Raw genomic sequence first — 25,092 nt, 5'->3', positions numbered from 1 at the left:
GTAGTCAATGAGGCATGCTTGTAGTGCTTCCAGGATTTTGTCAAATTCTACTGTGTCAGAGGATTTATGGAAACCTACAAAAGCCAGAACAAGTGGTCGATTTTATTCGATAGTTTTTTCTATTACCGTTTTAATGCTCTGTAGGTGATCATTTGTTCCAAATCCGGTACGAAATCCCGCTTGCTCTATTAGCTGGTAGAAATCACGTTTTTTCTCAATACTTTCACTAAAAAAATATTTTGAAAATGGTGCTCTATAAGCTCATGGGGATTCTCGTCTGTTGATTATTGTGAAGATTTATGATAGCTACTCTTTAAAATATTCCTCGTCCGTAAACAATATATTATTTAAAAATTGAGGATTTTGTCCCATTTCGTGTGTTAACCATTCACAAAATCTAGCTCGTTGAGGAAAATCTCTAGTTAAAAGAGCTTGAACCCGTTGGATGTGGTAAGAATCTAACTGCCGGCTGTTCTTTTAAAACCCGCCGAACAGATGAATGGCTGATATTTAGGATGTTGACAATTTTTCTATTGCTTGTTTTCTGGTGTACATCAATTTTATCTAAAATTGCTTGTTCTACCATTACATTTCTAACTGTCCGGAAACGAACAGTGTTGTTTGAATTTTTTTTAGCATTCCAGTTTTGGATAAGCGGTTATTGCTGATATTTTTCAGCATAAAGAAGTCTAGTTTTTCGAGAATTACCATTTACCATACCATACACAAAATGCATGGCGGTCATTTCAGCGTTTCTATACATATTATTAAATAAACAATACACAATTACATGAGGAAATTTTGTTATAGGAAAGATATCTTAATTTCATACGAGCAATCGCCTCCTGAATTTTGTCGCATGAATTTAAAAGCCTGTATATCTATATACATTGCCTTATTACTTCAGTTATATTTGTTCTCTTAGTAGGTGACTAATAAACTTAATTTTCTCTAATAACCTCTGCTTTCCAAATTTGTTTAAAGTTATTTTCGTGAAAATGGCAAAGAAAAGAAGGTGATTATTATAAGAAAAAAATTGCAGTTAGTGATGAGTTCTAAAAAAAACAAAAAAAAATAAACGGCAACTTTCGCCGAAATTTGATTGAGAAAAGTTTGTAATATTTAGAAAGATAAAGAGGTAAAAAGAAATTGAAAATAAAAGCTGCTGAAATTGATTGGGTAGTTTGTCAATGGTTTTATTCTTGATTAAGTTAAAATATCCTTGTGTCGGATTCCAATGCTGCGAGAATAGGCGATCGAAATTGTTGAAGTGCAATGAAGATTAGGTCAAAGCTTTGAACGGCTGCCTAAGCCTAAGATCCCACTGCAGGATCACTATGTTCATAACGTAGTTAATCACTCACATTTTTACATACATTTAAAATTAGGAGAATACATTGATAATAGGTTGCCAGTCAAAAAGTGGCCGCAAATATTTTTAATTCATTTAATATTAATTAATTTTTGACAAAAAATTTATTTCGTTCATTTATTTTTTAAATAAAATACGCTATTCAAGACCTATATGCATGTTTTTTATATCAAATTAAAGCTAATTTTTTTCTTAATATGATGATATAAGAAAGATGCTTACCCAATGAACTAGAACAAGTGTAGAGAATTTCCAGACAAAGAGAAGAGAAGAAAAGAGGATACACAAAAGAAAAAAACGAAACCACCTGAATACGGAACTTAAATATATAGAAAACCTTAACAGAGAGAAAGAATACAGAACATTCTATAAGAAAGTTAACATCAACAAAAAAGAATTATACCTCGACCTATTAACAACAAGGAAAGATGTATTGACTAGATGGGTGGAATACTTTAATCAGGCACTTAATATGGAGGAAGAAGAAAACCAGGAAGACAAATGAGATTTGGTAAGGGGAGTAGACGAGAGGGAAAAGGAACCACCAACGATTCTTGAAGTTAAAGATGCAGTTAAAAAACTAGCCAGAAAAAAATCACCCGGAATAGATAATCTCCCAGCTGAACTGTATAAAGAAGGTGGCCATGATACCATTATGGCATTACAGCAGCTTATAAAAGAAATATGCGACACAGAAATCCCTCCTCAATGACTGGAATATTAGAATACTTTGCACCGTACACAAAAAAGGAGATATCTTTGCATGCTCTAACCACAGAGGAATTAAGCTTCTAAATGCAGCGTATAAAATATTTTCCGCAGTACTATGTCAGCGTATGGCACCATATGCAGAACGGATAGTAGGAAAATACCAGGGTGGTTTCAGAAGTGGTAAATCTAATTCATCAGATTGCAACCCTGAAACAAATATTAGAAAAAACACTGGAATATGGCATAGATACTCATCACAGATTTATATATGTCATGCATATACGTCATGAACAGCGTATTTTATTTAAAAAATAAATGAATGAAATAAAATATTTGTCAAAAATTAATTACTATTGAACTAAAAATATTTGCGACCACTTTTTGACTGGCAACCTATTATCAATGTATTCTTCTAATTCTAAATGTATGTTAAAATGTGAGTTTGATAAACTTATAGCGCAACCTAAAATTATGGTCCAAATGACGAGCACCCTTTTTTCAGAACGAACAACTACTTTTGGTTTTGGGTCGAGTTGTGCCCGAGAGTGCACGATGGATGTCGCTTATATTCTTTGCACAGAATTGCGAGATTATCACGTAGACACATTCCCTTCTCAACCTTATTAGAGTCAACATCAGTCATATAATTATATATATTTGTTATTAAAAATAACTCGCTCATTTTCACCACAGAATGTTTGTATCATAGTGCAAAATAAAGTTTTTCAATTCGTAAGTGTTTTTAAGTGTAATCCGAGAATTGTGATCGCCAACTTAAGGTAACACATTTTAATTATTTATTATCACTCGAACCAGATCGAAGGTACTGCCCCAACAGACAGGGAGCAACATTTTAGGAGGAGAAATAAAATCCCCCGGTGTTCTACATGTTCCTAACGAGCCGCATACAGCAGCTGTTCCCGTTTATGTAAAGCTGGAAGCTGGATTTTCATTGATTATAGCACGAGGGCGATCATCTCTCGTTTCTGCAAAGGCGTTTTCACGCAGTAATCTCCTCAAAGAGTCGTGTTAGTCCTGTAAAAGTTGTGACTCTTCCTCGATTAGAACTTCTAGGAGTATTATTACTCTCTAATCTTGTTACGAAGATTCTTTCTGCATCCCAATCTCAGATAAATTCTGTCAATTTATGGACAGATTCCGAAATCGTCCTCGCATGGATTAATTCACACCTTTCTCGTTGGTCTACCTTTGTAGCCAATAGAGTAACTCAAATTCAAGAACTCACCTCCAACCATACATGGAGACATGTACGATCGAAAGACAATCCTGCGGATATATTATCTCGTGGTGCTACACCCTTGCAGTTGCTTGATTGTGATTTTTGGTTTAATGGTCCTCAATTTTTGTCAGATCCACACTTTCATTTCAACCTCTTTGTATCTAATGGTCCGTCGAGTATTAATGTTGATGAACTGCCTGAACTCGAAAGGGTTACTCATCTGATCAGAAAACCAGATTCACAAGTGTATGATGCCCTCTGCAAATTTTCATGTTTCACTCGACTTAGGTCCTCTCACTCCACATGAACTCTCTAGTTCTGAGTTAATGATTATCAAATTGTCCCAGTCTTATTTCTTCAGTTCGGAAATCCAATTTTTAATGGATAATCGTCTGCTTAACGATAAGTCTATTCGTAAATTGAATCCCTTTCTAGATTCGTCTCAAATGATACGAGTAGGCGGTCGTCTTCTCCTTTCAGATATTCCTTATGATCAGAAATTTCCTCTACTGTTACCCTCAAAATCACATATTGTCAATTTATTACTTACCCGAGAACATCGAAGACTGAGAACATCGAAGAGAAACTCTCTAGTTCTGAGTTAATGATTATCAAATTGACCCAGTCTCATTTCTTCAGTTCGGAAATCCAATTTTTAATGGATAATCGTCTGCTTAACGATAAGTCTATTCGTAAATTGAATCCCTTTCTAGATTCGTCTCAAATGATACGAGTAGGCGGTCGTCTTCTCTTTTCAGATGTTTCTTATGATCAGAAATTCCCTCTACTGTTGCCCTCAAAATCACATATTGTCAATTTATTACTTACCCGAGAACATCGAAGACTTCTACATTCTGGCCCTCAAAATACACTGTCCAATGTTAGATTGAAATTCTGGCCTCTTGATGGTCTTCGACAAATCAAACGTATAATACAAAATTGTTTCACTTGTTACCGTTTTAACGCACAAGTCGCTTCCCAAATCATGGCGAATCTCCCGATGGAAAGAGTTCAAATTGCACGTCCATTTATAAACGTTGGAGTTGATTTTGGTGGTCCATTTCCAATCAAGACCTCTAAACTCAAGAGAGCTCCACTTACTAAGGTCTATATGGCAGTGTTTGTATGTTTAGCTACTCGCGCTGTGCATGTGGAATTAATTTCCAGTCTTTCTACTGAAGCGTTCTTATTGACTTTGAAAAGGTTTATCGCCCGAAGGGGTAATCCGAGTATCATTTTCAGCGATAATGGCACAAACTTGTTAGGTGCGAAAAATCAATTGAAAGAACTTTATGAGTTGCTTCTCAAAGGTGATACCTCTGAATCTATTCGCTCTTTCGCTACTTCATGTCAAATTCAATGGAAGTTTATCCCTCCACGCTCACCACACCACGCTGGTATTTGGGAAGCTGCCATAAAGAGCTTCAAATATCATCTCGTAAGAATAATGGGTAACTCCAATTTTAGTTTCGAAGAACTATCCACTGTACTTTCGCAGATTGAAGCAGTGCTCAATTCACGCCCTATCTGCGCGCTCTCAGATGACCCGTCCGATTTTTCCTTTCTTACTCCCGGACACTTCCTTATTGACTCCTTCCTTAATCTCTTATCCTGAATCAGATATCTCTGATATTCAAGAAAATAAATTGTCTATGTGGAATAAATGCACAAGAATTCAGCAGCATATGTGGAAGGTTTGGACCCGCGATTATCTTAATAGGCTTCAAAATAGACCTAAATGGTTCACTCCTCAGGTAGGCATAAAGCCTGGTGATCTCGTCTTGCTTAAGGACGAAAACTCGCCTCCTCTCAAATGGCCTATAGCACGGGTAGTTGAGACATATCCGGGAAAGGACAACAAGGTAAGAGTTGTTAAGGTCAGAACTCCTGAAGGGTTATACGTTCGCTCTATTGCTAAACTGTGTCCTCTTCCTATGACTCACCTTCAAGAATTTTAATAGTTTGTTAGTTTAGTTATACCTTTCTTCAAATTGTACATAAATATTTTTTTTTGATGCGTTCACATCAAGGGGGGACTATGTTGCGTAGCGCAGCCTAAAATTATGGTCCAAATGACGAGCACCCTTTTTTCAGAACGAACAACTACTTTTGGTTTTGGGTCGAGTTGTGCCCGAGAGTGCACGATGGATGTCGCTTATATTCTTTGCACAGAATTGCGAGATTATCACGTAGACACATTCCCTTCTCAACCTTATTAGAGTCAACATCGGTCATATAATTATATATATTTGTTATTAAAAATAACTCGCTCATTTTCACCACAGAATGTTTGTATCATAGTGCAAAATAAAGTTTTTCAATTCGTAAGTGTTTTTAAGTGTAATCCGAGAATTGTGATCGCCAACGTAAGGTAACACATTTTAATTATTTATTATCACTCGAACCAGATCGAAGGTACTGCCCCAACAGGCAGGGAGAAACATTTCAGGAGGAGAACTAAAATCCCCCGGTGTTCTACAAGTACCTACAGGGTTTTCGAGATGTAGGATTCCCTGTCCCGGTAGATGTATTTGTTCATCGTGCGGTAGATGAATTACAAATTAATCACCCCTGTGATAAGTCTTTAAATATTTTTGTTTTTGCAGATCCTCCACATTTGATTAATCTTGCCCGAAATCATGTAATTGATCATGGTTTTATTATTGACAATAAAATAATCAACAAGGATTACTTTGAAGCGCTACTAAATATATCAACTTCAGAATTGACAATTGCGCATAAATTGACACTACATCATCTCTGTTTAAAAGGCTCTATGAGACAAAGAGTGAGACCTGCACTTCAATTATTGTCAAATTCTGTAGCAAAAGCTATTAGTTATGTTCGAGAAAATGGACGTATGTCAAAAGATAGTTGTTGGAAAGAAGCTGCTGTAATTGTTCAGCTATTTAATGATTGGTTTGATCTATTAAATTCTCGATGTAAGTTCGTTGCCAATTCTCCAACACGAAATGTAAATGCGGGTTGGTAAACATAAAGGACTTATTCCATTTCAAAAAGGGATATTGCTTATAAAATACAACGTTGACTATATTTTACCTTCAAGGTTGAATCCAGACGTGCTAGAGAACTTTTTTTATATTCGAGGAATGAGTGGTGCAAATGATCATCCTTCGCCAATAGATTTTAAATATAGATTAAGGTGGTATATTTTACGAAAACATTCGGCGGCCATCTTTACAGAATGTCGCAATACTATTGAAACTAGTGAATCCTGCGTAAGTAACAGCTCAATAAAAAGTCCTCAATTGCCAAGCGATATTTTGGCGTCAGAAGATATTAAATTTATCTTACACTTAATAATTATATAATTTATCTACGTGCGTTACATTTTAAAAACTCGACGCGATGTTCAAAAACTAACTGTTCTGTTTACAACAAAATTCCTCTTTAAATATAAAATGCCGCTAATTCCGGAATCGCCGCGATTCCCCATCGAAGAGCCCAGAAGGTCGTTCATACTGGTTTTATTCGGCCTGCTTCTGGAAATTTCAAATCGCGGGTGACTCATCATAATTCAGGTAAACAGGTCTTTCAACTGAGCGCCGAAATAACTAGAACAGAAAAGATATTAGCAATAAATATGTTTACAGTTTTGAGTTATATGACACGTCATTATTTATCGTAACACATTTATAGAAGCTCACTACTTGGAGGAGGATCATATAATTGACGATGACTTTTTGAAAGTCGCAGACAATTATGAGGTGAAAGAAAAAATTCATCGGGACTCTTTGATGTATGTTGCTGGTTTTGTTGCATACAAATTCAAACATAAATATTGTTTACATTTGACCCTACAAAAACTTATGAGACATACATGGAACCTGATTGGCTACAGATAGTCTCTAGAGGTTCTCTTTTTTACCTAAACTAAGAATTGTGGGAAGTTACACTGTTTAGTACAATCCATGTAAGCTGTTTATCAAAAAAACCTAAAATCTTTCAACAGCTGGCACAGAAAACTTTAGCTTGAGAATACCACGATACTATTTGAGGTACTCCTATGTCTCAGTAGGACACGCACATATATAAGATTAAGAGAAATGAACAGACAGATTAGTTTCAGTAACTATAAAAGATATCTCAAAGTTTGTTAACTTTAAGAAATAAACTTTAATAATTTATAAAATATTCAATAAATCTTTATTATGAATTGCCGGCCGGATTCATTACTGAAACATTGTAAATTAAGCTAATGTTGGACAATGCAAGTCAACTTTCGAAGATATTTTGTAACACATTCATTTAAAACAATTGTCTCTAATTTTAAATGTTAATTAAGTGATTCAGAAAGTGTTTTTAATATTTAATCATTCTATACACTTTGTTCAAAATACACGATTTTGGAACACACTTTATGTAGCGAAGCGTCGAAAAAAGTTTTTTTATTTTTCAATAATCAGAAAACCTATACCCAAGAAAAAATAAAAACATTGTACACTACACGTCTTATAATATAAAGTGCCAAATAATCATGCTTATATATATATATATATATATATATATATATATATATATATATATATATATATATATATATATATATATATATATATATATATGACTGCCTATATATTTAATATTAACGGACTAACAGGGCAAGCGTTAGTGTTCTAATAGAAACTTTGCTTCGCACGTGACGTCACATAGTGCGAGAGAGATAGAGCTAGCGTGCGCAATAGCATACCGGTATTTGTGTATCGTGATACTATTATAAAATCAAAGGCAAGACTGGAAAAACAAGGAAGTTGGAAAAATAAATTAACATTGTACTATATTAGTTATTCCGAGAAAGATATATTGAATCTAGATAGAATTGGAGTTTTTGTTTTTGCCTACAAAAACATTTTGAGTTAAAAATTTAAAAATAAAAAACCAAAATACTAAACTTGTATGGACACCTACAGAGAATGCTTAAAAATAGATGGCTAAAAAAGATAGAAAAATGGACTCCGTCCAGCCGTCCACTAGTAGAAAATGAGATAGACCAAGATTATCCTGGAGAGAAGATGTCGAAGGTGCAATTACCGCCAAAAATTTAAAAACTGAAGATTGATTCAACAGAAAACGCTGGAAGAAATTAGGATGCGAGAAACGGCGCTAGCTTTAGAACACTCGCTCATTATATATATATATATATATATATATATATATATATATATATATATATATATATATATATATATATATATATATATAAAAGATCGTTTTTATTTCGCGTTTTTATTTCAAACGCTTAAAATGTTAAGAGTGACATCAAGAATCTAAGCGATATATACCACCTGTTACTTAAATCAGATACCAAGAATAATACTATATCACAGATAACTAACTTGACTGATATATCCATTAACAACTAACATACCTTTATAATTAATTTTCATTAACAAAAAATATATAACATTCCCTTGCTTTTCTTAGATACGTCTCAATAAGATTCAATAATACATGAACAATATAATATAATTAAATAAAGAAAATCAAAATAATATTTCCCTTTACTGGGATTTAAATTCATTCCTTTTTTACCAATGAACCTTAACGACATAAAGATTCATACGACCTACTGAAGTTGTCAGCGCTTGCGTTCTGGCTTAAACAGAACCTCACTTTTAACTATTTAAAAATCAAAAATTTAGTTATTGCCGACAATTCAAAGAATTACCTCCTTTTAAATGTAGTTGCATTGGGTTTTTCGATTAACCTTGGGTAAGCCTTTGCGTGTCAAGTTCGAAGCTACCATACATTTCAATCATTATAAAAAAACTTTTTTTTTGCACATAGTAACAAAAAACACCACTATGTTACTAGCAAAGTTTTTTAATATTCTAACTCTACAATTCTAAGTTACGGTAAGATCAATAATGTTTTAATAGATGATATATGGTAGCTAATTATAATTTATTCTCTTTCAGCCCTGAAGAAGCCAAATTAATTCTCTTTGGCGAAAACGTTCGGCGAAACAATTGATACACATTAGAGTATTTCTTGCAGATTTCCCCAATATTTAAGAGTTTACTATATATATATATATATATATATATATATATATATATATATATATATATATATATATATATATATATATATATAACCCATTATATCAAGGGTAAAAATACAATGTTTAATTTAATTTATTGTATTTGTACATACATAATATTTGTAATTGGATGATATAAAATGATTATATTTTAAAATCACTACTAATATCAATCTAACTTACAATAATCAACCTTGTGAGTATTTGATACCCGTAATTTAAATATATCAAATGTTATTTATATTTATAAGTTCCAGAAACTATCAAGTGACTGAATGCAACCGAAAAGTAACCTTTAAATGAGTATTATTTTTCTGTTTCGTAATATATAGGAATGCAAAATGTATACCTAAATATATATTGACAGGATGACAAAGTGAAGTTTAAAATTTTTTAAAATTTGCTTGAATGTATGAATTATACACAATTTTATAAACTGATTAATGGACAATAGTAATAAATAATAAATATTTAAATAGTCTGATTACCAACCACAACATTTCTTGAATTTACAGCAGTTAATATCATGTACTCACATTTGTGTACTTACATTTGTGTCACATATAAGGTTAAAATTAAAATTAATGTATTTTTGTAGGTGCGCATAGTAAATACATAACTATTTATATTTATACATTTGTTAAATATTTTTTTGTTTGAATATATATTTTTAAGTCTCACGCACAAGAGGTGCTACTTCTATGGCAACTGTAGTACTTCCATGAGTTTTTATGTTTATTTAGTATTTCATATCCTTTTTGCTTCTTGTAATCTATATTATAATGTAAGCTTATAATAAACATTTAGCCATACGGCTCACAATCCCTCTAAGGGGAACATTCACTCATCCCAGATACCTAGGGTATCAAAAGGATTGAGCTCTGATGGGACTCTTTCCGTGTTATCGAGCCCTAGGTGACTTGGTATGCTGATCTCCCAAAAATTTTCGTACACATCTGGACGTTGAGAGTAGTAACACTTTCTGCATGGTATTGTAGAGATGTTCATTCAGACCTAGCTTTTTTTATGTTTTCTAGGAGGTTCTTCGGAATGACACCAGTAGTAGACAGAATAAGAATAATAGGTATTGTCTGGGTACTTTCCATTCTCCACTGTCTTCGTATTTGAATTTCCAGATCCCTGTAGTTGGCGATCTTTTCGTTCTGTTTAACACGAAGATTATTGTTGTAAGGTATCGCCACATCAATTAGTGTTGTTTGTCTCTTAAGTTTATTAACTAGTATTCGATCTGGTCTATTATGTGCCACTGTTTGGTCTGTGAGCATAGTGCGGTCCCAGTATAGCTTGTAGTTGTCATTCTTAAGTATACTTTCAGGAACGTATTGATAATATGGGAGATGTTTTGTTTGGAGAAATCCCAGTTTGATGGCTATCTCTTGATGAAGGATCTTTCCTACTGAGTCGTGCCTTTCCTTGTGCTTTCAGTTGCAGCAAATACCTGGCAGCCCGCGGTAAGATGTTGCATGGTTTCTTGAGTTGACATCCATATCGGTATTTGTCATTTTGGACCTGAGGGTCTTTGTAGTAGTCTCTCTGTAGTACTCTCTTGCGAGTAATAGTTCGACGCTATATTGTCGACATGGTCTTGACTGACCTCATTGGGATGTCGCCCGTGCAGAGGTTTACACATCCATGTGCGCATTTTTTCGTCATTAGTAAAATGGTTTATGCGCATTTCTGGTTCCTTCAGTTTGATCGGTGTTGTATCATCTACTGTACAAATCGCGCGATGTAGAGTAGATGTCTCAACCTGCACCTGAAAATAAATTCTTAAATTAGTAATTTGTTTTTCTTGTTGCTCACTTATATCTATAAGTCCTCGTCCTCCTAAATACCGCGGTCATGGCCTCGATGTTCTGGCCGTTTTGCAAATCGAATCCGCCAGGCTGAACCTTTCCTTTGATTATATTTAAGACACGGCACTTGTCAAAAGCAAAGTGCATACTAATATCATTAGAGAAATTTTCTATCTGATCCAGGATCCAGGTGGCTTCGAGTGGAAGCTAATAGTTTTAAATCATCCATATACAATAGATGATTAAGCTTTGCCACGACAGTAGTGTTATTTTTGATGCTAAAACCTGTGTCAGTTGGTTCAGTAGCTGGGATAGGGGATTCATAGCTAGAGAAAACCACAGTGGGCTCAACGAGTCTCCTTGAAATAGGCCTCGGTTGATTGCAATATTTTCAGTTTCGATATTGCTTTCACCAGGTATTTGAAGGTGAATTTTTGTCTTCCAATCTGACATTCCTCCTCCAAGTGCATTCTCTGTTGAGGTTGGCGATCAATATGGCAAATTTCTCTCTGTTCTGGGCTTGATGAATTAATTCATTTCCTCTTATGTGGGTCCAATCTCTGATGTTTCGTAGCCAAGATTTTTTCTTTTGTCCTATACCTTCAATGTTGCCTTCTAATATTACCTGGAGCTGCTCAAATTCCCTATGGCGCATTATGTGTCCTAGATATGACGTCTTTCTAATTTTGATAGTATTGACCAGAGGAGGGCGTGTGTTCATTGCTCTCAGTACTTCTTCATTCGTAGTTCTGCTGGTCCAGCTTATTCTTAGCATTCGGCGGTACATCCACATTTCAAATGAATTTAATTTGTTGACGTCATACTGTTTTAATGTCCATGTCTCACAGCCATATAGTAATAGAGACCACACATAACACTTTAGTGTTCTCAATCTTATTGAGACTGATAGCTTGGGGTTACATAACATTTTACGCATATTCATGAAACCACATCTTGCTATTTCAATGCGTCTTATAATTTCTTTTGAGTGGTCTAGTTGACTATTTAGTTCTCTGTCCAGGTATATGGAGCTTTGGGATACCATTTATTTAGGTGTAACTTGTTCATGGGGGTTTTTATGGAATACCAGAATTTTGGTTTTGGAAAAGTTAATGTCCAAGCCCAGCCTGTGACTTTCTTATGATAATATGTTCATCAATATTTTTAGTTGGTCTTCTGTTCTTCTTCTACTTCTTTTAGCACCTTAATCAATTTTCCGTGTTTGATGCGGTCGAAGGCCTTTCTATAATCGACAAAGCACACATACAGCCGTTTTTGAACCTCAAGGTACCTTTCTGCCATCAGTGTCAATCCCATAATTGCTTCTCTAGTGCCTGTAACCTTTCTAAAACCATATTGAGAACGACTCAGGTATTCTTCACACTTATTGTGAATTCGGTTATAAATTATTCGCATAAAAATCTTAGCGGCATGACTCATTATGGATACAGTTCGATGGTCTTCACATTCCATTGCTATTTGTTTTTTAGGAAGAGCTATATATGTGGATGTTGCCAGTCATGCGGTGTTATGCCATGTTCATATATAATGTTGCAGAGGTATGTTAATTTCCTGACAGCATTATCACTTAGGTGTTTAAAATGTTCGGCTGTTATTAAGTCTTCGCCGGGTGCCTTGTTGTTCTTTGCGTCTTTTATTGCCTGCAAAACTTCTTCGGTGAGAATGTTTAATTTTTCATCTGTTTCTATTTGTGGGGGGCTCTTCTGTTCTCTGATACCCAAAAAAAATCTTTAAGATATTGCTCCCATATTTCTTTCTGTTTTTCAGAGTCTAATTCCATTTGGTTTTTCTTGTTTGTTACAATCGATAAGTGTTTGGGTTTCCATATTCCAGCTACTTCTTTAACCTTTCTGTGTAGTTCTCTATCTTTATGTTTCATTTGCAAATCTTCTACCTCTTTACATTTTTCTTTCATCCACTCTTCCTTAGTTACATTTATTTTTTTCTCAATTTCCCTGTTGAGTTCTTTGAATCTTGTTAGGTTTTTGTTTTTTACCATCCGTCTCTTCTCCATAATTTGTAATATTTCGTTTGTCATCCATGGTTTTCTATGTTTACGGTTTTCTTTCTGTATACTTTGGTCTGCTGCCTCCAAGACAGTATTTTTAATTTTCCCCCACATGTCTTCAATGTTTTCTTTTATTGTCTTCTCGTTAGTGGAAGCTATTGTCTTAGACTCTAACTGAGTGTCTACCATGTCTTCATACTTCTGTTACAGCACTACTCCATGCTATTCTCTGAGTGGGTTTAGCCTTGTCCACTCTTTTAAGTTTTAATCGGATAGTTGCGACTACAGGATTGTGGTCTGAATTTATGTCACAGCTTGGGTACGTTTTTACATTTAGAATACCATTACGGAACCTTTTGTTAATTGTAATGTAGTCGATTTGGTTCCTCACAATATATAGTATATAGACGTCTTTTAGGTAATTTAAACCATGTGTTAAGAACCACCAGGTTGTTCTCTTGGCAAAATTCAACAAAGCGTGTGCCTCGTTCGTTCCTGGTTCCTAAACCACATGGGCCGATGATCGATTCGACTTTTTCTGCTCCTACTTTGGCATTCCAATTTCCCATAAATATGTTGATGTCGTCTGATTTTATGTGTTTTTGATCTTTGATCAATATCGGAATAGAAAATCTCAAGATCTTCGTCTGGGTTATCTGCTGTCGGTGTGTATATTTGTATTATATTGATGTCGAATGGTTGTCCATTTAATTTGATAATCATTATCTGATATATGTTTTAAAAAGGTCATGATGTTATCATCGACTTTATATATTTTTAATATATCTATAAGCCATTCATGCGGCACCGAATCAAACGCTTTCATGTAGTCGATGAAAGTAGTAAAGAGATTCCTTTTTTTGCTATATGCTTGGTTAGAAATGACAGAGTCGATGAAAAGTTGTTCTTTGCAGCCCATGGAACCCTTAGCGCACCCTTTCTGTTGAGGCTCTATGATATTGTTTAGAGCACAGTGTTGGTAGATACGCCAGGCTGCACAGGATGTCACCAATTTATACAGAGTTATTTATACAGGAAGACAAGTAATTGGGCGATACTTGGTTGTATATTGGGTGTTATTTTGGTCTTTTGGTATTATATAAGTTGTTCCCTGGGCTAGGAAAGATGATATTTTCTGCGGATTAGAAATATTGTGATTAATTAATGCTGATAAGCTGATATGCTGATAAACATTATTACTATTATTATTATTCCGCTTGATTCTATTGTCATAATCCTTTCCCGCTTATTGTCTTTTTTTTTTTGTCTCTTTTATAAGCTGCTTACATGTTGTTTACAATACATGTTTTATGATTCCTTACAATGATCCGAAAGTTTGGTTAAATAGGAACGTTTCTAACCAAACCGTTAGATATTAAGTTTATATAGGTTTAAGCCACAATTGATTGCAATGAAATTTATATTTTATAATTGTTATTTGATGTTTCTCCACTCCGGAAACCGTTTTCAAAAAAAAAAAATTTAAAAATGTGCCAAACAATATAACCTAAAGTTATTTAGCAGTTATGTTTTCCAAACTGAAGGGTGACTTAATTGGCCTCGATCTTGTACGGTGATCTTGTGTTAATAGAATTTGGCTTTCCGTGATTCTATTTTTTTTTGGTTCCTTGTTTGTCAAATTGAGATTCGCACAATGTTTTAATTTATTCTGCTGTGCTCTTAACCATTATAATTTTGAAATAGTATTTCTTTTAGTTTTTGATAAATTTTTTATTACATATAATATATTTTTGTCTATTACAATCTACATATAAGATCTAAAACATCAACACATAATACAATTTCTGTTTAAGTATCTTTAATGTATGTATCTTTCCTAATTTATCCCCTGATATTAAAAAGGTATTTATTCCTCCTTTTAGTGATGAACTGCTTCTAGAAACAGGATTTTTAGCTATTTTTGTGGCTCCACTATTGCCAGGACGTCGCAGGGGTTCAAAAGGATGCCCCAAAGACCTAATATCATTATGGCTGGTCAAATGGCTCTTATTCCGGATTCTGTTCATGTCAGGTACACAGAAGTTCATCAATGGAGATCCTGTATGGTGGAACCTAAAAGGTAATAAAAAAAAACTGATTTATTTTTTAAAAGCAGTTGCAAATATACATTATAACAAATATAAATATATTAAAACAGGCTGTTTGTTGACGCGTTACTATAAACATCAGTGTGTTTGATATATATCGTATTCTTTAATTGTTTCTTTACTTAAGTTATGTAGTCCTTACCAACTAGTATGGTTTGTGCATTATAAAACATGGTGTGGGTGAAAAAATGCGGGGGTTATTTATGAGACTTTGAAGGGAAACCAGAGTTTTAACCTTGTTTAAGCTTTTCGCTTCTTCAAGGAAGGGTACTCTTTTTTTTCGGAGTAATGGAGGTATGATAAAACGTGATGAATGATGCTAAGTGTGGAGAAGTACTGGACTACTAAGGAGCTGGGGATCAGAAGGTGGCGTATATGTGGACGATGTGAATATATTAAGAAGCGCACAAGAGGAATTTAGGTGAGCTATGCCAAAGATGTCGAAGGAGGTACTTCAGGGGTTACCAGCCATACAATAGGAACGGCTCTTAATCAGCATTTTTGGCGTGTAGTTGTTAGCTGCGATATTTAATGAAGAATGTTTAGCTGGAGGGAACGGAACTTTTATTTGAGGAAACCTGGTGAGTATTTGCCCTCGACGATTGCAAGAGGTCTTTAATATTTGCTTTGCTCTGTTATTCGAGCCTGTTATGATTCGAAGGATATACCTCCTGCTGAGGGATAGGGTTCTGTCCTTAATAGGTGTTATATTTGTCAGAATGTATATATGTGCTGATGGATAGAGCCTGCTCTTCCTCATACAGAATCTGAGAATTTTTCTTTAGGTAGCCATGGTGGCATTGATTTCGTAGGGTTTAAGGGAGGCGTAGATGCATGCCTTGTATTCGATTATTGAAGGGATAAAATACGCACTTTTTAATTCGGATTGTTGCAAAGCCCAAGATACGTAACTTTATAAAATATAACCACAACCTATATGACCATAGCAGCCGAGATAGCTTCTTTTTTTAAGAAAATTAAACTCGGAACTTCAAATCAGCGGAGTTCGGAAAAATTTGTAATGTTAATGAAAAATTAACCAATTTCAATTTTTTTTTTTTTTTTAATTATGTTATCTTACAAAAATTCACATGTTTTTTCAATCACTAGGATATTTTCAATAATTCAAAAATAAAAAATATCGAAATCGGTTAATTTTTCACCGAGCTATTAAAAAATCTTTCACAGCTCCGCTGATTTGAAGTACCAATTCAATTTTCTTGCGCGTCGCCTCAGCCGGAGCGAGATTTACCCCCACAACCATGACTATGCCGTAACTTCACAGGTTATTATTCATTTTTGATGAAAAAAAGCGTGTTTTTTTAAATATAAGACAAACGTTTATTGAAAATATAGGTAATTGAGTATCGATTGCCGCCCATTTCCTTTCTTGATTGTTATGAGCAAAGTGGCTGGGAATTAAAAAAAGAGGCTATCTCGGCTCCTATTAAGATGAGTCCATAATAATATTAGCTGGAAACAAGGGTAATTTAACCATAACCCTGGACAAAATTCAATACCAGGAGGAAATTCAAGAATTAGTCACAGATGGACCATACACAAAGCTATAAAAGAACCCAACCAGATCCATGGAGAATAAAATGAACAGGACATTATCTAAATTTAAGGAGTATCTGACAGCTACCAAAAAACAACAGCAACACCTCCTTACAGCAGTAAATCACACCTATGTGAAGACCAAAAATACAGAAAGCCAACGTACCCCTCGGTCCAACTTGCAGCAGCATGGGTTCTCCTTGCAACAGACTGTATAACTTCCTTCAATTGACACAGATTGTGAACACTTTTATAAAGAACACAAATTTTCTGCAAAAACTAGTAGAAATAGATTACAACCGCAACAACAGCTAGTTTAAGAAATCACCAGCCTATTCACTTAAGTTCCAGTGATTAAAACAATTCAGAATACAGTTTACAGATTTTTGAAGAACTTGACACCTTTATACATCTTCTCTTTCATATCTTAAGAAATTCCAGAGCTCTTTTTTATTGCGCTTGATTTGACACATGTAATACTAAAGCATAACAAATCCTATGCTTCCTGAACGCACTAGAATATACGAATACTGGGAAGAAATTACTTCACTAGTAAGGGAAAGATAGATAAAAAGCTACAGATTCATGTGATATCTCCTGTATATAATACATAATATAAGGGAAACACCTTGTACAAACAGTGTTTAGGGATATATTCGCTTATAGATATAGTACTTACAATTATAAATATAATGTTTGTGCTACGTTATATACGAGAATTGGTGCTTTAATTTCGGGATGTGGCAACACTGTAGTTATCAGATAATTGACATACAAATTCGCCACGTTTGACATTTGTGCTGTCAATGAAAAGTAAATAAAATATATATAAATATATAAAAAAAATATAAGAATATTGAGCTATTCAATTATAGCATCATTTTACAATAAACAGTAATCGAAAAAACATGGATTTAAATCATCAATACCAGTAAGATCTACTGAAAACATCAAAAACATTAATGCTATAAGTATAATGCTATAACTGAAGTTCAAAAGCAAGCGTATGACTCTGTACCAAGGTCAGAACTATGGGAGGCAATGTACCAATTAGTAATACAGTTGGAACTCATAGAAGCTACAAAAGATCTGTATAAAGAAAATAAATGTCCATTAAAATGGGAACAAGAATCATAGGAGACTTCACCACAACAAAAGGGCTCCTGCAGGGTTGTTTCACATATCCAACCTTATTCAAAATATACTTAGAGAAAGCCTTGACTACATGGAAAAGAAAATGTGAAGGCATGGGAGTACCGATACGGAACGAATACCTATATACGTTAAGCTTTGCAGACGATCAAGTAGTGATTGCACAAGACCAAGACGGCCTCAGCTACATGATAAAGAAACTACAAGAATATATACCAAGGCTTGCCTAGATATTAACCTCGCGAAAACAGAGTACCTATCTACAAGTGAAGAAGACATAGAAGATCTACAGATTGATGACAACGTAACAATCAAAGGAAAGGATAAATTCAAATACTTGGGGTTTATAATCATGAAAAAGGCAACAACAGAGGAAGAAATTACAAAAAGATTAGGACAAACAAGAACAGCAATCCGACAACTTAACTCAGTATGGTGGGATAGACACCTAAATATGAAGACAAAAACACAGATTTATAAAACATTATTGCGAAGTATTATGACATATGGGGCTGAAAATTGGATCATAAGCAAGGAAAACAGCAGTAAGATAGTAGCAACAGAGATGGAATGCCTGCGAAGATGCTGCAGAGTAACAAGAATGGATAGGAGAAGTAATGACGAAATAAAGCAAAGAACATCAATAGAAACAGACATATTAACATATATAGAACAAAAAAGACTAAAGTGGTATGGACATGTAAGAAGAACTAGCGACAGCAGATGGATAAAGAGAATAACCGAATGGAGCCCCATAGGAAGGAGGAAAAGAGGACGACCCCGAAAATCCTGGAGGAACGAAGTAGACGACGCCATGAGTAAGAGAGGCCTAAACGATGGAGAATGGGACAACAGAGAGAGATAGAAAAGGTTGAGCGAGGGAAGGCAGTGAATACTGTAGAATCCCTGAATATATAATATATCAAAAGCAAGCTTGTGTCACTTGGTGCAAAAGAATTTTAGATTCAATATTAAATTTGGTGTAGACTGTTCACACAGCTTGGGAATATTTTGACTGATTCATTGTCGGAAACATACAACACAAAAATTCCTACTTCTCACAATTAATAGCCCAAATAAACTCAACAGTTGAAGACTTCTTTCATTGAAAAAGAAGAATAGTCATGAATAATGGGAGTTTATATTCATTAATTTTCATTAAAAACTTTCCATTTGTAAATACTAATCTATAAACGACTATACAATAATTTCAAAAATAAACTTTTGTTTTAAATAGTTCTGTATATGATACATGCAAGATTTCATACAGCACAACAAACACAGAAGTTTTCAACCCCTGAAGACGTGGAATTGATGTGTCATGCTTGGGTTACTTACTTGCAAAAGAAGAATATAACGGTGAATATTTTGAAAAACAATTAAGAATTTTTTAGTTCTAAATATTTTTGTTCTCTTCTATCTCGAAATTAAAATATTAACTCTCATATTATACCGTCAACCAAAAGGAATGCATAGCTTATATGTACCTAATACTGTTTATACATAAACCTGGATTAGAATTTTGTATCCTTTTCAGGTATATCTCGTGTTTATGAAGTATTACCATTACCTACGCCTCTGTCTTGGTATGCATATGCCCTTCCTGAGTGGCAGCTGAAGCTCACACAAGTTTTCGTCAACGTTGCTGAGATTATTTTACCTTTCTTGTTTTTCGTACCTGTGAGATGCGCCAGACATTTTGCATTCTTAGCACAGGTAAGTTTAAAAATAAAACCGTAAAAAATAAAATAAAATTTATGATTTTAACGTGAACACTGGAAAATATTGTTTATTAGAATAATAATAAAATAAATAAGCATGTTAGAAACACTTCTGACATTTCTTCCTCTGAGCAAATTCTACAAACTATATTGTGCCTGGTATAGGTTTTCCGTTGTTCGCCATGTTAAACGACTCTGCTGGGAGTCCATCAATGTTTGAGACTTTTGGTTTTTTTTGACGTTTTACTTCATCTACTGGGAGTGCATAAATTCCTACTTTCGAACCTGTAGTTCTATATTCGTGAATTCTTGTTCAAACTGGTGGTTTCTTGATTGGTTTTAGGATATACTAATCGGCTGCAGGGTTATATTCCCGACACTGACAAAATTTTCAATTTCTAATTTTATAGCTGCCCCTTGCTTCGGAGGGCACGTAAAACCGTCGGTCACTGCTACGTAAATGGTCGTTAAGTCATGTTAGGAGCGCTTGCGTGACCTAACAATACAACACTAGACCTTATCAGAAAGGTTACACGAACTCTACTTTTTTTAGAGCTCCGTTGTAGTTTTTTTACATTTCTGTAATTGATAGGTCGACCATCATGGTTAGAGTTTCTCTTCTGTGAGACTAAAATCGTTTCTCTATGCTCTTTGCGTCCTTGCTTCCAAACCCATTTCACTTGAATTTTTTCGCATTCATTTTTTAAGAGCTCCTTTAACCGCTTCTCTTGTTCTTGATCCATAACCAAATCATTAAAACTCAACTTCACAAAGTTGATAACTGCTTTTAATCGCACAAAATTACAAGAAATAGTAATTTTATTATAAAAGTGTATTAAAATGAAAATGGTTTAACGTTAGCCTTTTTATTTTTCTCTATACCGAGCAAGGGGTCCAAACGCACATCCACTATAGCATTTCAGCAGTGAAGTGAAATAAGAGTCGACCGCCTGTCCCGCTTGGATATCTGACCGACATTTCATTGAGTATTATATATTTACAAAAATATATTTGTCTAGATTTTATATATTAAATGGATAAATACTTCTAGTTGTCGAATCCACCATAAAAAAGCACTTAAAATCACACAGAACACCAAGAGACATGCACACGCGTTAACGTTAACGGTCACACTGAGCGGCCAATCGTCTATCTGAAAAGGGTTCAGGTTTGAACGTAGTTTTAACAATATAATTTAAATACCTACTGTCCTTCTAGATTAGTCAAATCGTACACTGTATCGTTAGGAATATTACCTAAAGAAAATTTTTATTGTTTTAGTTTGTTCATCATCTTCACTGCTGTACATAGGTCTCTCCCATTTTTCGTCACTCTTCACTGTTCTGTGCGTCTTGTTGTCATTTCTTGGATATTGGTTTAATGCCGTCAATCCGGCGTGTTGATGGTCGTCCTCTGCTGCGTTTGTCTCTCTTGGGCGCCAGTCAATTAGTTTTCTGGTACATCTCGCTATGTGATCTGCTCAATTCCATTTCAGCTTAGCTATACGTTCGACGACATCAGTGATACCTGTTCTTTTCCTTAGGTCTTGGTTCCTTATTTTGTCTTTTTTTGTCACGCCGAGAATCGATCTTTCCATGCGTCTTTGTGCCACTCGCATTTTTAGTGCTATTGTTTTTGTGAGAGTGAGGGTTTCTGCTCCGTATGTCATAATAGAACGCATTGTTCAAATGTCTTCCGTTTCATAGCTATCGGGATGTTGCTCTTAAAGATGTCTCTTTAAGAGCATATAGGTCTGATTATCCTTGTTTATTTTGATTTCATGACCGAGATATATGTACTTTTCTGTCAATTCTACCACTTGATTTTGGATGGTTATTTGGACGTATTTTATTTTTAGACCGACATTATTTTTCATTGTTTCGATTTTACAGATCATTTTAAATTTACTTATTTCTCTAAGCGTGTTTCTGCTTCCATCAATTTCTCATCTCTTCCAAATTACCTACTGTTTGGTGTTTAGACGTGCTCTTAATTTTTTAAGCGTGGTTAAAGTGATCATCTTTTCGTTGTAGTTCTTGGTATATTGGTTGCCGATGGTATCTACGTAGGGGAAACATGGGTAGGTGGCTTGCGTTTATTTATTCCAGTTTGTCTTCAGCCTACCATTATCTAAAAGATGCAAATATATCAAAACTCATTCTTGTTTCTGGGATCATTGATCACAAACACAGGGACGCTTCAGGAGGAGATAAAACGTAGATGTGATCTAGCCAAGATCGCTATTGGAATGATGACCAATGGAAAGAGCCCAGTATTTCAAGAACCCTAAAAATGAGATTGTTTAACTCATTAATATTTCCAGTATTGACATATGGATGCGAACTTGGACAGTAAGGCAATCAGAAAGGAGAAATATAGACACCAATGAAATGTTCTACTGGAGAAGAAAGTTGCGAATTCCATGGACCTACCGTAGAACAAATAATTATATTCTAAAAGAACTGAAGATCTACAAGAGACTCTTCAGAAAAATCCAAACTAATCATTCAAGAGAAGGTAGAAGGCCGAAGACCATGAGGAAGACCTCCGAGATGGATTGACCAGATCACAGGAAGTTGCAGAAGACCTATCCATGATGCAATGGAAATGACCAGAGACAGAAATCTATGGAGACGGACCATACACGATATCATGACGACCACTACGCTCCATCCAGGGGGTCAAGATTGAAAAGAGATATCGAAACATATATTGTGGCAAAGCGCGTATCCATTTCTTTGATCTGAACAAATACGAAGCTAGAAAAGCACCTAAAATTAATGAATTTTTAGCTGCTTTAAAGTATTATTGAAACATATTTATATGTACTATATATTGTAAATATTATTAATCATAAACCTTATTTTTCAGTTATTCTTACAAATATGCGTCATTCTAACTGGTAATTTCGGATTTGCCAATATACTCGTGCTGACCCTATTATTAGTACTCCTGGACGATCAATGTTTCTATAAGAAGAGGTCTTCGGGCAAGTGGTCAATATTGGGAAAAGTAGCATCTTTTGTGATTATTATAGGTATTATATATGGATCGATTGTTCTCTTCAATTTGAAACTGAACAATGGTCAAGTGGAGTCCAATATTGGTAAGTAAATCAATCCGTATGGCTTATTAAATCTGACAAATTCTGTGTCTGCGTAAGATCGAATCACTAATAATGTTACACATATAAAAAAATTCATAAGTTTGAGCAGTCAACAAGATATCTAAGTTATAAATTGTATTTAATATTTCTGTCCTGTTTTAAACTTCATACAAAAAAGAAACATAAAGTAACATGTTTAATGCCATGATCAACAGAAGAAAATCAAATGGACTATATTTTATGCTCCTTTGACAAGTCTCTAAGAATTTTGATTAACAACAATTTCTTTGTGTCATGGGACGCATAACAAAGTAACTTTGTTGCGCTTAGCCAGGTGTTTAAGGAACTTTTTGCAGTTCCACGATGTTACGAACTTATAAGTTGTAGACTTCAGAATCTTCAGTGCTACTTAGTTGTCACAGGCAATAAGTAATTTGAATATTTGCAGTTGGCATTGGAAATATGTTTGTCTTCAGATTATAAAAGAAATGACATGTGAATAACTCCATTAACACGTTGTATTATTGCTGTCATATGTTATATGCACATAGTGGTGTCGCTTTGAGAATGAACGTTTATTTTAATTTATATTAGTTTTGGTTAAAAGTAACAATTTTGATTATTAAGTAGTCATTGTAATGTGAAAGAGGTTAGTAGTTTATTATCTTATATTATGTTAATTTCATTACTCAAACATGCAATATTTCTAATACATGTACACTAGCCCAAGATAGTGAAGAGACGCGAGTTCTGGGTGTGCAGTGGCAAAGTTTGAAAAAGTTGGGAAAGCTTCATCCTCCCTGAATTCACAGATCACATTACTTTTGTGCAGTGTTGTAACGTTGTGATATAAATATGGAAAATTTGGTAAAGGGACAAGTGCTAAATCATCAGATTGTCGTCAGGTGCCACCAATCACGCACCTCGATGTGCATCGCCCTTCCTTCTGGAACTTATAATTAAACTTAATTGGTTGAGAAATGAAAAGGTTTCATATAAAAGTTAATTTATCTTTAAATATAGGACATTTTCGGATCTCAAGTCAGTAGAGTCACTAGTGTCTAGTACATGGTTTTACCCGTGTAGGGTAGCTCCCTAGAGCACTTTGCTCGAAGGGCTCTGCAAACTTTCTAAGACTCTGAAGCTGAGTTTTTTTCTTCTTAGAAAGACTGTGTTTTATTTCCACCACCAATAAAACCATAAAGGCATTGTCTCTTCAAGACAATGCCACAATAAGAGCGTACCGGCTAACTACGCAATATTACACCATATTGCGCAATAGTTAGAACAATTAATAAACATGGAAACTTGCACCAAGTTGCTAACACATTTTCATACGTTTATTAATTTCACCGGAGACAAGATTTACAAATTTTCAAATTTTTTTAAATAATCGCCACTTTTGCAAACATACAAATTTTACTTTGAGCAGGTTAGGTTAATAAAAAGAAATAATTCTATGCAGTAACATATCTTGGTGTGTATAGGTGCCTGTCATTCCTCAAGTTGGCCCATATAGTGATTTTAGTTATTTCTGTAAGACTATAAATAGTAATATTTTAATATATTTCAGGATTTACAAAGGCACAGTTCGAGAAATATATTGGACAAGCACTTATTTATACCATATATTTTGGATTGGTTTCCTTGGCTGTGACAGTTCTATACGCTCTCTCACAAATTCTCTTTGACAACCATGGCTCAGGAAATAAAGTATTAGCCATTCTGTCAACAGTATTTTACTCTAGTATTGCTGTTGCTATTTTCTTATCAAGCACAGTGAGTATTTATTTTATAAATAAAATATCAAAAACGTATACATCTCTTTATAACAAATTTTGTTAATTTTGGTTTAGCAAATATAATTAGATAAAAGACTTAAATCTACAAAATTGTATTATATAGATAAAAATAATTTAAAGAAATATGTTACAGGTACCATTGGCATCTTTACGCCCAGTCTCAAATTCCACTGTGGATCCAAACATCCGTACTATATACAACAGGTTACACAAGTTACATGTCGTTAATCCTTATAGCAGCCCCTTCACCAAATTTCCCGCAGGTAATGGACGAAGAGAAATTGTGTTTGAAGGGGCCGATAACGTTGATGGGCCCTGGAAAGAATATAACTTTTTATACAAACCAGGAAACCCGAATGCTTCATTACCGTTTGTTGGTAAGTCTTGATTTGATATTTATTATTTGATAGATT

The 25,092-nt window shown here is 34.4% G+C and overlaps 1 protein-coding gene across 1 annotated transcript in view; it reads left to right on the top strand.

Moving 5' to 3' along the window:
* LOC140437101 (lipase maturation factor 2-like) overlaps positions 1-25,092 on the top strand; it is a 43,396-nt gene that overhangs the window by 7,582 nt on the left and 10,722 nt on the right. Inside the window, exons 4-8 of the mRNA XM_072526422.1 lie at positions 15,117-15,313; positions 19,588-19,766; positions 22,643-22,877; positions 24,451-24,656; positions 24,813-25,056. Coding sequence (XP_072382523.1) covers positions 15,117-15,313; positions 19,588-19,766; positions 22,643-22,877; positions 24,451-24,656; positions 24,813-25,056 — 1,061 coding nt within the window. The remainder of the gene's footprint in view (positions 1-15,116; positions 15,314-19,587; positions 19,767-22,642; positions 22,878-24,450; positions 24,657-24,812; positions 25,057-25,092) is intronic.

The sequence above is a fragment of the Diabrotica undecimpunctata genome, chromosome 3 (genome assembly GCF_040954645.1).
Source record: "Diabrotica undecimpunctata isolate CICGRU chromosome 3, icDiaUnde3, whole genome shotgun sequence".
NCBI classification, from domain to species: Eukaryota; Metazoa; Arthropoda; class Insecta; order Coleoptera; family Chrysomelidae; genus Diabrotica; species Diabrotica undecimpunctata.
This window is presented reverse-complemented; position numbering and strand designations above follow the sequence as displayed.